The sequence below is a fragment of the Oryctolagus cuniculus genome, chromosome 15 (genome assembly GCF_964237555.1).
Source record: "Oryctolagus cuniculus chromosome 15, mOryCun1.1, whole genome shotgun sequence".
NCBI classification, from domain to species: domain Eukaryota; kingdom Metazoa; phylum Chordata; class Mammalia; order Lagomorpha; family Leporidae; genus Oryctolagus; species Oryctolagus cuniculus.
The window spans coordinates 66,218,751-66,231,416 of NC_091446.1; the positions used below are offsets into that span (position 1 = coordinate 66,218,751).

General features: G+C 39.5%; 1 protein-coding gene and 1 pseudogene across 10 annotated transcripts in view; one reads left to right on the forward strand and one right to left on the reverse strand.

Moving 5' to 3' along the window:
* The window catches only part of LOC108178471 (large ribosomal subunit protein eL27-like), a 6,482-nt pseudogene extending 2,005 nt beyond the window's left edge, over positions 1 to 4,477 (reverse strand).
* The window catches only part of SAMD8 (sterile alpha motif domain containing 8), a 128,504-nt gene extending 118,362 nt beyond the window's left edge, over positions 1 to 10,142 (forward strand). For all 10 annotated transcript variants that reach the window (XM_070057881.1, XM_070057875.1, XM_070057872.1 and 7 more), the window contains 2 exons: positions 5,077 to 5,227; positions 5,397 to 10,142. In XM_070057881.1, the coding sequence (XP_069913982.1) occupies positions 5,077 to 5,227; positions 5,397 to 5,701 (456 nt within the window). In that variant the 3' untranslated portion in view covers positions 5,702 to 10,142. The remainder of the gene's footprint in view (positions 1 to 5,076; positions 5,228 to 5,396) is intronic.
* The last annotated feature ends 2,524 nt before the right edge of the window (positions 10,143 to 12,666 follow it).

Below are 12,666 nucleotides of genomic sequence, written 5' to 3' on the forward strand. Positions count from 1 at the left end.
TGCTGGTCCCTAGACATTGTTTTTTAGCTTATTTTTATTTATTTTATTTTTTAATTAAGTAATTTATTTGAAAGGCAGAGTGAGAGATAGAGGCAGAGAGAGAGAGAGAGGTCTTCCATCTTCCATCTGCTGGTTCACTCCCTAGATGACTACAACAGCAGGAGCTGGGCCGACCCAAAGCTAGGAGCCAGGAGCTTCTTTCTGGTTTCCTATGCAGGTGCCGGGGCCCAGGGACTTGGGCCATCTATCACTGCTTTCCTAGGCCAAATCAGAGAGCGGGATCGGAAGTGGGGCGGCCAGTCTCCAAATGATACACAATGCTATAGTAAATATCATTGTACAGTTGTGTTTTGCTTTTATACCTCCTTGAGATAAATTACTACATGTAGAATCGTGGAACTAAAGGATGAGCACATTCAACATTGTTATATGTATTGTTAAAATGCCCACTTGAAGGGCAGACATGGTGGTGCAGCAGATTAATAAGCCACTGCTTGGGCTGCCTGTGTTCAGTATCAGAGGGCCTGGAGTCAAGTCTCACCTCTACTTCCATAGCTTCCTGCCAATGTGCATCTGACAAAGCAGAAGGTGGTGGCTCAAGTATTTGAGTCCTGGCCACCACATGGAAAACCAGGATTGAGTTTGTGGCTCCTGGCTTTAGCCTGACCCTTCCTTCCTCCCTTCCTTTCTTCCTTTCCTCTCCTCTGTCCTCTCCTCTCCTCTCCCTCCTCTCCTCTCCTCTCCTCTCCTCTCCTCTCCTCTCCTCTCCTCTCCTCTCCTCTCCTCTCCTCTGTCTTCTCCTCTCCTCTCCTCTCCCCTCCCCTCCCCCTCCCCTCCCCTCCCTCCCCTCCCTCCCCCTCCTCTCCCCTCCCCTCCCCTCCCCTCCCCCTCCCCTCCCCTCCCCTCCCCTCCCCTCTCCTCTCCTCTCCTCTCTTTCTTCCCCTCTCTCTCTCTCTCTCTCTCTCACACACACACACACACACACACACTACCTTTCAAATAAATAAAAATATTATCAACCTTGAGAGTCACTGTCATTTTGAAAGGGGATATCTGATACCTTGGTGCCTTTTTTTTTTTTTTTTTTTTTTAATTTGAAAGGCAGAGAGAGAGAAAAAAAACCTCATCTGCTCATTGACTCCCCGACTGCCATTCATTCCCCAACTGCTCACAACAGCCAGGCTGAATCTGAGAGTGGGGAACTCAGTCTGGGTCTCCCATGTGGGTAGCAGGGACCAAAGTACTTGATCAGCAACTGCCTCCCAGGATGTGCATTAACAGGAAGTTGAGATCTGGAACAGAGATGGAACGCACACCCAGGCACTCTGATATGGAAGGCAGGCATCCCAAGTGGTGTCTTGACCTTTATGTTTAAGTCTTTAGTCTATTTTGAAATTGTTTTGATACATACTGAGAAGCAGGAATAGAACAGTTTCCTCTCAATAGTATGCTAATTGATTAGTAGAGATTTAAAAGAAGAAATATTTTAGCTATCTAGAAGTTTTTAATTTTCCCTTTTCCCTCTGAAGGTTTGGTAATTCAGTCTGTAGCCTAATTGATAATAGACTGATTAGCAAGAGAAAAAGCATACAAATTTATCAAGATACACAAAGTATGAGACACAGAACAGGCTAGATGGTTGATGCTTTTACAATATCTTGAGTTGCATAAAGGAATGAATAGGACTTTGGCTCCAGAAGAGGGGAGGTGGTGACATAGACCAGGGGAGGTTCAGGAAAGGAACAACTGCTTAAGGTTCAAAGGCTGTCTTCTTACTCGTAGTTTCTCTGGTACACAGCTGCCAGAAGACCACATGGGGTAATCTCCCTTTTGGCCTGGTGTTCCATCCCCATGCTCTTCTTCCTGTGAAAAGATCTTTCCTAGGCAGGGACATAGGGATCTCAGAGAGAAAGCCTCTGCTTGCGTATGTTGTTTATAATGCAGGTAGGTATAAATCTGGTCATGGGGTGTGAGATTATGCTCTCCCATAGGTTTATTACACTGACAACAGAATTTCCTGTAGCTCGAGGGCAGCCACTAAACTGAAAGATATATGTGCATAGGGCTGCAACATGTACTGTAGAAATAAATTAAGACACTATCCCTTTACAGTATGGACGGCCCCTTTTCTGTCTCTAATGACTGTTTTTCATTATCATTTTCAATATATGGATATTTCTGTTCAAATCTGCCCTAAATACTGTTAATTGCTTTGAATTATAACCTACTTATTGACCCGTATTATTTTCCATACTTGTTAAAATTAGAACATTAAGGTGATAATTACTAGCAATCAGATCCCTTAAATTGAACTCCATTAGGCATTTTCATCGTCATAAAGTAATTGCTTGAAATGGTATTCCCAATTGTATTCCCAGAAGTAGGGGGTTTGGGACCAGAATCACCAACACCCCCCCTTTTTTTTTTTTTTTTTTTTTTTTTTTTTTTTTTTTTTTTTTTAAGATTTATTTATTTATTTGAAAGGCAGAGTTACAGAGAGAGCGCTTCCACCTGCTGGTTCACGTCCCACATGGCCACAATGGCTGGGGCTGAGCCAGGCTGCAGTGAGGAGCCTGCAGCTCCATCCTGGTCTCCCACACTGATGGCAGGGGGCTAATCACTTGGGCCATCCTCTCCTGCTCTCCCAGGCACATTAGCAGGGAGCTAGACTGGAAATGGAGTGGCCATGACTCAAACCAGTGCTCTGATGTGGGAAGCCAAAATCACAGACAGCAGCTTAACCCACTGCTCCACAACACTGGCCTCACATTCCTGTTTTTGAAAATCTAAAAACTTTTAAACTAGTTTTTCATACTTTGATTAGTGCATTCTATTCATTCTGCTTTGTTGTTTCAGTTTTCTTTTTTTTTCTTGAACAATAAATAGGACATTTAAGACAAGAAAAGATAGGGAGATTTGAGCAAATATTCTTGGTTTTGACTGGCATCACTTGTTTCCTGTCCTTGGTTGTAACATTTTCCTAGCAGTCTCTTCACTACATGATTTTCTACTTTCTCAGGGGTGATATCTCTAACTATCCTCATTAGAGGTCATGGAAGAACCAAACCATGTACTTTATTTTCTGCAGTTACTAATTTTTCTCCCTTTCTTTGCTTCAACTGAGGCAGAAGGGGAAAGCTGAGAGGTGTGTAATCAGCAGGTGAGGTTTCTAATGAGATCATGATATCTAATAAGGTTGTTTCTTTTGGTCACTTTGGACTTGGACTTCTTAGGTTCACTTCCTGGCTTTGTTATATACAAGTTGTATGACCTTTCTAAGCCAGTTCCCTCATCTGCAAATTAAATCACTTCTTAGGATTGTTTTGGAAATTAAATGCAATAACATATAAAGCACTTAGCATACCTTGTACACAGTAAATGCATATAAAATTCTGTCAGGTTTTTGTGTCATTATTGTTATATGTTAAATGTCTTTTTTTTTTTTAAGATTTATTTATTGTTTGAAAGACAGAGTTACAGAGAGGCAGAGGCAGAGAGGTCTTCTATCCGCTGGTTCACTCCTCAAATGGCCAGAATGGCCAGAGCTGGGCCATTCTGAAGCCAGGAGCCAGAAGCTTCTAACAGGTTTCCTACGAGGGTGCAGGGGCCCAAGCACTTGGGTCATCTTCCAGTGCTGTCCCAAGCCACAGCAGAGAGCTGGATCAGAAGTGGAGCAGCTGGGACCTGAACCAAGGCCCATATGGGATGCCGGCACTGTAGGTGGCTGCTCTCCCCATTATGCCACAACTCCAGCCCCATTAAATGCCTTTTTTAAAAGTAGCAAGTGACTGTCCCTCTCCCCGCCCTCTGTTTTTTAAGTGACTATTGCTCAAACTCTTACTGAAAAATGGATTGCTTTTTTAAGCTTATGTGTAGAAGTTGGAATCAGGTTTGGCTGCTACTAACAGGAAATTCAGAAAGGTGATGGTTTAGTACGGACAGAATGGATTATTCTTTCTCACAAAAGAAGTCTGAAAGTAAGTATTGCAGACCTAGTATTATATCTTCCTGGAGTCATCAAAAACTCATGATAAGGGGTGCGTATTTGGCTTAATGGTTAAGAAACCACATTGATATGCCTGTGTCCCATATTAGAATTCTTGGGTTTGAATTCTGGCTTCAGTCCTTATTCCAGCTTCCTGCTTGTGCATACCCCGGGAATGCTGCAGATGATGGCTCAAGTAGTTGAGTATCTATCACCCACATGAGAAGACTGGGTTGGGTTCCTGGCTCCTGGCTTTGGCCTGGCTCAGCCCCAGTTGTTTTAGGCATTTAGGGAGTGAACCAGTAGATCGAAGTGTGTTCTCACTAGCTTTCTCTCTTTGTCTTCCTGTCTGCCTCCCTGCCCCTCAAATAAGTTTTTGAAAAATTAATAAACGATTCCTCATGATGTTTCTTTCTCCTCTACCATACTAACACCTGGCTTGATTCTTTGAGCCACTTTGTTTTCTTGGTTGGCTACTATAGCTTCTGTCATGCCTGAGGTATGGTGGAAAGGTAGAAAAGACTCCTAAGCTGCTCTTTCCTTTATAAATAGCCTGTTCAGAAATCCTTTAAGCTTCTACTTGTATCTTATTATATTGAACTTAGTCACACTGTCCACATCTAGCTGGAGGGAGGATGGGAAATTCACTGTTCTGGCTGAGTTCATGACTCATCAGTATTTTTGAGATTCTTTGACCAGTGAAGAGGGGATAAGTAGTATTGAATGGTAGCCATTGGTCTCTGTCATAACCTGTTTCTTATTGACAAAAACAGCCAAACAAATATCACTGATACTAGATGAAAAGCTTGCTTGGAGATGTTTTTTGCCTTATAACCGCCTTTCATTGTAAAGGAACTCCTGTAGAGGAATTTGAGACATGCTGATTTCATTTAATTACCAAAATATTTCTGAACACAGTCAAGCTTTGACCACCTAGTCCTCATATCTGGCCTGAAATTAGACTGATGATCTGGTTGCTTTTGGCTAGATCTCATTTCTAAGTTATTCAACATTTGATATTCAGTGGAATGGATGTTAGGAATGTCTTACCTCCTAAGCATTTCAAGCACTAATTATAGCTTTCTTTTTAGATATATGGCAGTGTATGGGAGAAATTACACCGTGCCTTTGCCATTTGGAGTGGCTTTGGTATGACCTTGACTGGCGTTCACACTTGTGGAGATTACATGTTTAGTGGCCACACAGTCGTCCTAACTATGTTGAATTTCTTTGTCACTGAATGTAAGTATCTCTTTAATGCTTGTTTGTATAGGTAACTAGCTGCAGAGGAAGCTCTGGGAAAGGTATCAGTCTGTGAAAAATGAACGAAGTAGCCTCACCTAAGAGACATGAGGCTGAGAAGCATTCTAAGGAATGGGGTTTTAAAATGATCTTTCTGTCCTTTTTCCAGATACACCAAGAAGCTGGAATTTCTTGCACACTTTATCCTGGGTTCTCAACCTCTTTGGAATCTTCTTCATCTTGGCTGCCCATGAACATTATTCCATTGATGTATTTATTGCCTTTTATATCACAACAAGACTCTTTTTGTACTACCATACTCTGGCCAATACCAGAGCATATCAACAGAGTAGGAGAGCAAGGATTTGGTTTCCCATGTTTTCTTTTTTTGAATGCAACGTTAATGGCACAGTACCTAATGAATATTGTTGGCCATTTTCAAAACCAGCTATAATGAAAAGGCTGATTGGATGAAGACTGTATCTTTGTAAAGAGTTTGTGATTAAATATATAATAGTTGTTGTAAATGAATAACTTTGCTTTCTCCCCATAGGTTGTTCCTGGATGCCTTGCCTATTTGGCTTAAATGTTGACAAAATTCCCTGTTCTGAGCAAGGCTGGGGTTATAAAAAGCAAGAAGGAACAATCAAGAGCCCTTACCTAGCTTTGGAACAGAAAGCTTAAGTGGAGGTTTTCTGCCTCTCCATTTTAGGAAGACTTAATGTTACGATTGATGTTAGGCTGTTAACCTTACCTGTTGAGTATTTGCTTATTGAACGTAGGCAAATTAACTTAAGCAGTTTGCTGGTTAAAGGGATTTTGTTGGTTTCTAGTAGGCATGCAGTTAAGAAATAGTGTCTTTTGCAGCTCTTCTTACTATCTTCAGGAGAATAATCCCTACCAAATGAGCAATACTTGTTGGCTGATCTAATCTCTATGTCTGTTTAAAACTTGTAATTCTGGAAGTTGATTTGTTTTAGTCACAAACAGTTTTTGCCTTCTAAAGTATCTTTAAGTACACAAAGTGTTACTAGGATGACTGAAATGAGAGTGCAAGGGGCCATATATGAGGTCAAAGAAATACTGATGAGGATCCACCAGCCTCCTCATTCATGCAAATAAAGAGCTAGCATTTTTCACCAAATATGCAACAAAAGATGCGGTTTCTGTTTTGTTATGAGGGTTTCGTATGGCCATCAGTAAGTACTCATCAGAGAAAAATGGCTAGCATCCATGTGATAAATGGACTTTAATTTCAGGGGTGCAGATACCTGAGATAAATTTGTGCTGGTTATTATTCACATAGATGACAGCCCAATTTTATGATTTTTAAATGATGTTTAATGAACCAAGTAGGAGTATTTTACCAGATGTTAGATGAAATTCTTATGTCGTTAAGTAGGGAAGTTTGCATGTAAAGAATCCTTTTATTTCTGAAAACCAGTTTATAACTGGTTGTAGGCATAGACTAACTTGCTGGTTTTTGAAGTTTCTTTCTTGACCCTTAGAAGTGAACAATCCTGACACATTTGGATATAAAAGAAGTTTTGTTGCTTTTTATTTAAATACAGTTGTGTACATACATTCTTGCAGTTTAGTCTTAATTTGGCAGTTAGGAAATTACATAATTTAGCTGCTGTTTACAACACTAGAAATTCAGTCCCCTAAGTAATATCACCTCTGTGATAACATTTGTCACCTTATTTTTTAATGATTTTATGTAGCAGCTATGATAGTAGGATGGCTATGGAATTGGAATGTGAACCTTAGCTGATGAATTTAGCTTCTAGAATACTTTGTGTAGTTTTTACATTCCGTTTTAAAACAAGGAGTTTGAAAAGGTGCAGGCATACTGAGGTCTAAAATTAGACCACAACAGAAGCCTGCATCTTCCTTATCTGGGTGAAATATTTTGTTTTTGCACTTTGAGTCATTTTCCCACCCCTGTATAAGCTACAGAGGAGCCTGAATAAGTTAGGTTGGAAAGGAATATTCTGCAAACAAGTTTCAGCCAGAGCTAATTGACCTGAATTTGAGTCTGCTCTGAACGTTGTATTTTATTTCTCACTTGAGAAATAGCAATGTAAGTTTTATTGTGATTTTAAATCTCATACTTCAGAATCTTATAATATCTCAAATTGTTGATTCTGTTATTTGCTAAGGACAAAAAGGCCAACATCTCATCTAAAGAAATTGCATAATCCTGAAGAGTGAAAGATTTTGCCTGTGCCAGTTACAGTGGTTTGACCCTTGAAATCAAAACAGTATTACTGCCATTTTTTCCAAATGATAAAACAGGACTGAGTTTGGTTAGGAAGAGACTAATGTTGGCTTTTGGAAAAATGTTGCAAAATGCCTATGGCAACATTAATTTAAAAATGTAAATAATTGTTAATGGTAAGTTTCCTAACATCAGTCTCCTTTCCTTCATATGGATTCTATTCTAGAACAAAATAGAAAAATAAATGCAACTAACTTTGCAGAACTATTGACACTGAGAATGCCTAACACCAGACTGCAATGAGGATTGTAAATAACTTTCCAGCCTTGCATTTAATCATACCTGTTTTGAGCAAAAGGTAAGCTAGACTTATAATTTATTTTAACTATTACAAGGACATGTTTACATAAATTAGTCATCTTCAAGTTTCTTTCTTAGAAAACTTCAAGATAAAATTATTTTTTGTTTTTTTAAGCATAAAACCTATTTCTGGTTGCTTTTCGTTGTGTCCTGAAATTTCCAGATTTTTGTCTTTATATTTTTTTCTTGTTAAAGTCTAAACCATAATGAAGTTAGTATTTATGTTTACATTTTTAGTGTGAATATGGCTAGGTAGAAATGCTACATGCCTCTACATGTTCTTTTGATCTTTTATTTGGTCTATAGTTGCAGACCTGTGAGAGGCTACCTTAGTATAGAAGGAACCAAAAGGGTTGTTGGTTTGGGGATGCAAACTGAAGGTTATGTTGAAAATCCTTGATGCATTTTATATGTTCCTGGAACCTGTGCTACTCTTTTTTTTGACCAGGCCAGGGTAGTGTTACTGAAGAATAATGGAAGTTGGTGGAGAGTAAGAGGTTTTGGAGAAGACAAATTTGCATTTATCCCCAGATGATTTGGGGGGAAACATTTTATGACTGTGCTGTAGAATTCTCAAACGTGGCTGTCCTCTCCATAGTTCTCTCTGATAAGAATTGCTAGGGCACAGATACAACTCTGATATGCTGGCCGTATTTATTAATATCCTTTCAAAGCAATGAGCTTAAATTTACAACCAATCAGTTAAATAGTACGAATTGTTTATATAGAAAAAGCTGTTGACATCTGAGACCGGCTGGTGATAGAACTCACACTGTGTGATTGGTGGTCTGTCCTACTCTGTACCTGCCTAAATGTTAGGATTAAGAATTCCAAAAATCCTAGAATTTGTAAATGGCAAACAAAGGAGCCAATGTTTTTATAGCTGATAAGAAGCAATCTGTTTTAGAGACATCTGTTTGGAAAGTGTTGCTCATATACTCACAGTCATATTCATAACACTAACTTGCTTTGAACTATATTCAGCAAAAGGCATTTTCATCACTAATTTTATAGTGAACTTTTCAAAAGAATTCTAGATCCAAAATAGTTCAGACTTCTAACAACCATATTCTAGTTTTAAACTATCTGATTTAATAAATGTTATTCCTTGGTAGTCTTTCCATAGACTTACATTATCCCACACTAAAAGTAATTATAGTATAGTCTTTTGTCAGTTTATTAAGGTATTCAGGCATTTGAGGCATTTAGAATAGTTCAGTGGATTTTTTTAAACAGTATTGGTTTCATTTAGACAATTTCAAAATCAAAGCATGCCAGGGGATTTTTGTTTTATTTTCTGTTGGGGGAAAGTTACCATATTTTTTTATGTAAAGGAATGGTACAGTTTGAAGAAACTGAGGGGATGCTTTGGGACAGCATGTCAATTTTAATGCCAGCCTTACTTGGCAGTTTAGATACTTTGTGTTTGTAAAAAGTGTAGCTTGGATTACCCCATCCTCTATAGAGGAGAATTTCTAGTGATGTCAAAGGTCAGATTGCTTCTGACCTTTGCAATCTGACCTTTAGCTAGTGAGAATGGAAGGAATTTGGGTTGGTTTTTATTATTTTTTCTCTGTCTTTGAGTGGTCTTGAATGACTAAAATTAGTATGAAAGTAGGTTTTGGTCTGCTGCTTATCTTGCCCTGACTGAATGCTACCAATTTCAAATAACTAAAAGGTGACTAATTGGTTTATATAAAGTTCGGTACAGATATCTATGAAATCTAAAAGCCATTCTTTGAGCTACAGATAAAATGGTTTTTAGGATACATTCCACTAAAATTAACCAAAGAACTTCTTATTCAGTGCACCCTATGTCTCAGCAAAAGGAAGCTTTGTTTCTGATGTGGCAGAAGGAAAACATGTCAGTTTCATTGTTATTCCAGGTATTTCGATCTGACCTGTGTTAGATTGTCTGAAGAACTGAACATAGGCAAGCAGTATTATCAGTTAGTAATGTTATTTTTAAAATGTGTAACTTCAGTAATTTTTTTATTCAGAAGATCTGTGGGTTGTTAGGCAATGACTTATTTCTGATAGGGAACAAAGGAAGTAGACACTGGTACTTAATGCAGGAAGCAGAGTTAGCTCAGGCTAAAGTGGACATGTTTTGTTTTGAGAATTCTACCTAAATGTCTCCCTATCCACAAAGAAATTAGTAGTACTTAAAGATGTGAAAGTTCCTGTGGTAGCCATATCTTGAAGCACAGTATTGTATATAAGTAAATATCTCGATTCTAAATTAAATCCAGATTTAACTAATATATATTATTTTATATCTTTGTTGTATTAAAATGTTTTAAAACACTAAAAATAAAACTTTTGAAAGTTGGATTCCAGTTTCTTATTTAAAGGTCTTTGCCTTATTTATTTATTTAAAGAGAACAGATTTCATATAAATCATATAGTTTTTGCTTTTTGTCTTTTCTTGTTTCTTTTTTATCATATAGTTTTAAAAACATAACAATACTTCCCATCCTGCCTCCTTCTTTCTTATTTTTCTTTTAACTTCTGTGTTAACTTACTTTTAGTTTACTTCATAATGCAAACTTATTCCTTCACCAAGCAAAGAATTCAACAAGGAGAAAATAGACCACTATTCCTGAAGAGTACAGACAAGGGATATAAATAAAAATCAGACTTCAAGATATCAATTTCATATATATATATTATATTTTTTGGTCCTCATATTAACTACCACAGATCAGAGACAACATATGTTATTTATCTCTTTGGGATTGGTTTATTTCACTAAGCATAATGGTCTCCTATTGCATTCATTTTGTTGCAAAAGACAGGCTGTCATTCTTTTTAACGGGTGAATAGTATTCCATTATATATATTTATAGCACAATTTCTTTATCCAGCCTTCAGTTGATGAACATCTGGGTTAATTCTGTATCTTAGTTGTTGTAAATTGAACTGTTACAAACATGTGCATACAGAACTCTTTCATATGCTGATTTCTTATCTTTTGAGTAAACTTCCAGGAGTGGGATGCCTGGGTCATATGGTAGATCAATTAGATTTCTGAAGAATCTCCATACTGTCTTCCATAATGGTTGTTCTAGTTTATATACCCACCAACAGTGTATTAGGTTTCCTTTTTTTCCCACATCCTCATCAGCATTTGTTATTTTTGGATTTTGGGATGATAGCCATCCTAACTGGGGTGAGGTAAAACCTCATCATTGGCCAGCGCCGCGGCTCAATAGGCTAATCCTCCACCTGCGGCGCCGGCACACCGGGTTCTAGTCCCGGTCAGGGAGCCAGATTCTGTCCTGGTCGCTCCTCTTCCAGTCCAGCTCTCTGCTGTGGCCCGGGAGTGCAGTGGAGGATGGCCCAAGTCCTTGGGCCCTGCACCCGCGTGGGAGACCAGGAGAAGCACCTGGCTCCTGCCTTCAGATCAGCATGGTGCGCCGGCCGCAGCGGCCATTGGAGGGTGAACCAACGGTAAAGGAAGACCTTTCTCCCTCTCTCTCTCACTGTCCACTCTGCCTGTCAAAAAAAAAAAAAAGAAGAAAAAAAAGAAAGAAAAAAGAAAGAAAACCTCATCATTGGTTTTTAAAGGTTTATTTATTTATATGAAAGTTACAGAGTGAAGGAGAGCGACAGAAACTGTCCATCTGTGGGTTCCCTCCCCAAATGTCCACAATGGCTAGGGCTGGGCCAAGCCAAAGCCAGCAACCAGGAGCTTCTTCTGAGTCTCCCATGTGGGTGTCAGAGGCACAAGTACTTGGGCCATATTCCACTGCTTTCCCAGGCCATTAGCAGGGAGCTAGGTTGGAACTCTAATTGGCGCTTGTATGGGGTGCCAGTGTGACAGGTGGCAGCTTTATCTACTAGGCAACAGTGCTGGTCCCAGCCCATTTCTTGATTATTTGTTCTGTTTTTATTGAGTTTCTTGAGCTCCTTATAGATCCTGGATATTAATCTTTTATCACATGTATGGTTTGCAGATATTTTCTCCTACTCTGGTGATTGCCTTTGCTGAGTGTTTCCTTTGCTCTACACAAACATCTTAATTTGATGAAATCCCATTTGTTTATTTTTGCTTTTATTGCCTGTGCTTCTGGAGTCTTATCCAAGAAGTCTTTGCCAGCCTTAAGCAAATTGGTTATAAAAGGAGCATAACCGCAACACAGTTAAGGCAATATATGACAGACCACAGCCAGCATCATATTAAATGGAGAAAAGCTGGAAGCATTTGCGTTAAGATCCGGAACCAGACAAGGATGACCATTCATTATTACTATTCAATATAGTTCTGGAAGTTTTAGCCACAACCATTACACAAGAAAACAAATCATAAGGGATATAGATGGGAAAGGAGGAAGTGAAATTGTCCCTGTTCGCAGATGACATGATCCTATACAAAGGAGAACCGAAAGACTCCACTAAGAGATTATTGAGGCCGGCACCGTGGCTCCCTAGGCTAATCCTCCGCCTTGTGGCACCAGCACACCAGGTTCTAGTCCCGGTCGGGGCACCGGATTCTGTCCCGGTTGCCCCCCTTCCAGGCCAGCTCTCTGCTGTGGCCAGGGAGTGCAGTGGAGGATGGCCCAAGCCCTTGGGTCCTGCACCCCATGGGAGACCAGAAGAAGCACCTGGCTCCTGGCTTCGGATCAGCGCAGTGCGTCGGCGGCGGCCATTGGAGGGTGAACCAACGGCAATAGAAAGACCTTTTTCTCTGTCTCTCTCTCTCTCACTGTCCACTCTGCCTGTCAAATATTTTTAAAAAATAAATAAATAAATGAAAGATTATTGAAGGGGCCAGCGTTGTGGCACAGTGGGTAAAGCTGCTACCTGCAATGCTGGCCTCCCAGTTTGTGTCCCGGCTACTCCACTTCCAGTCTGT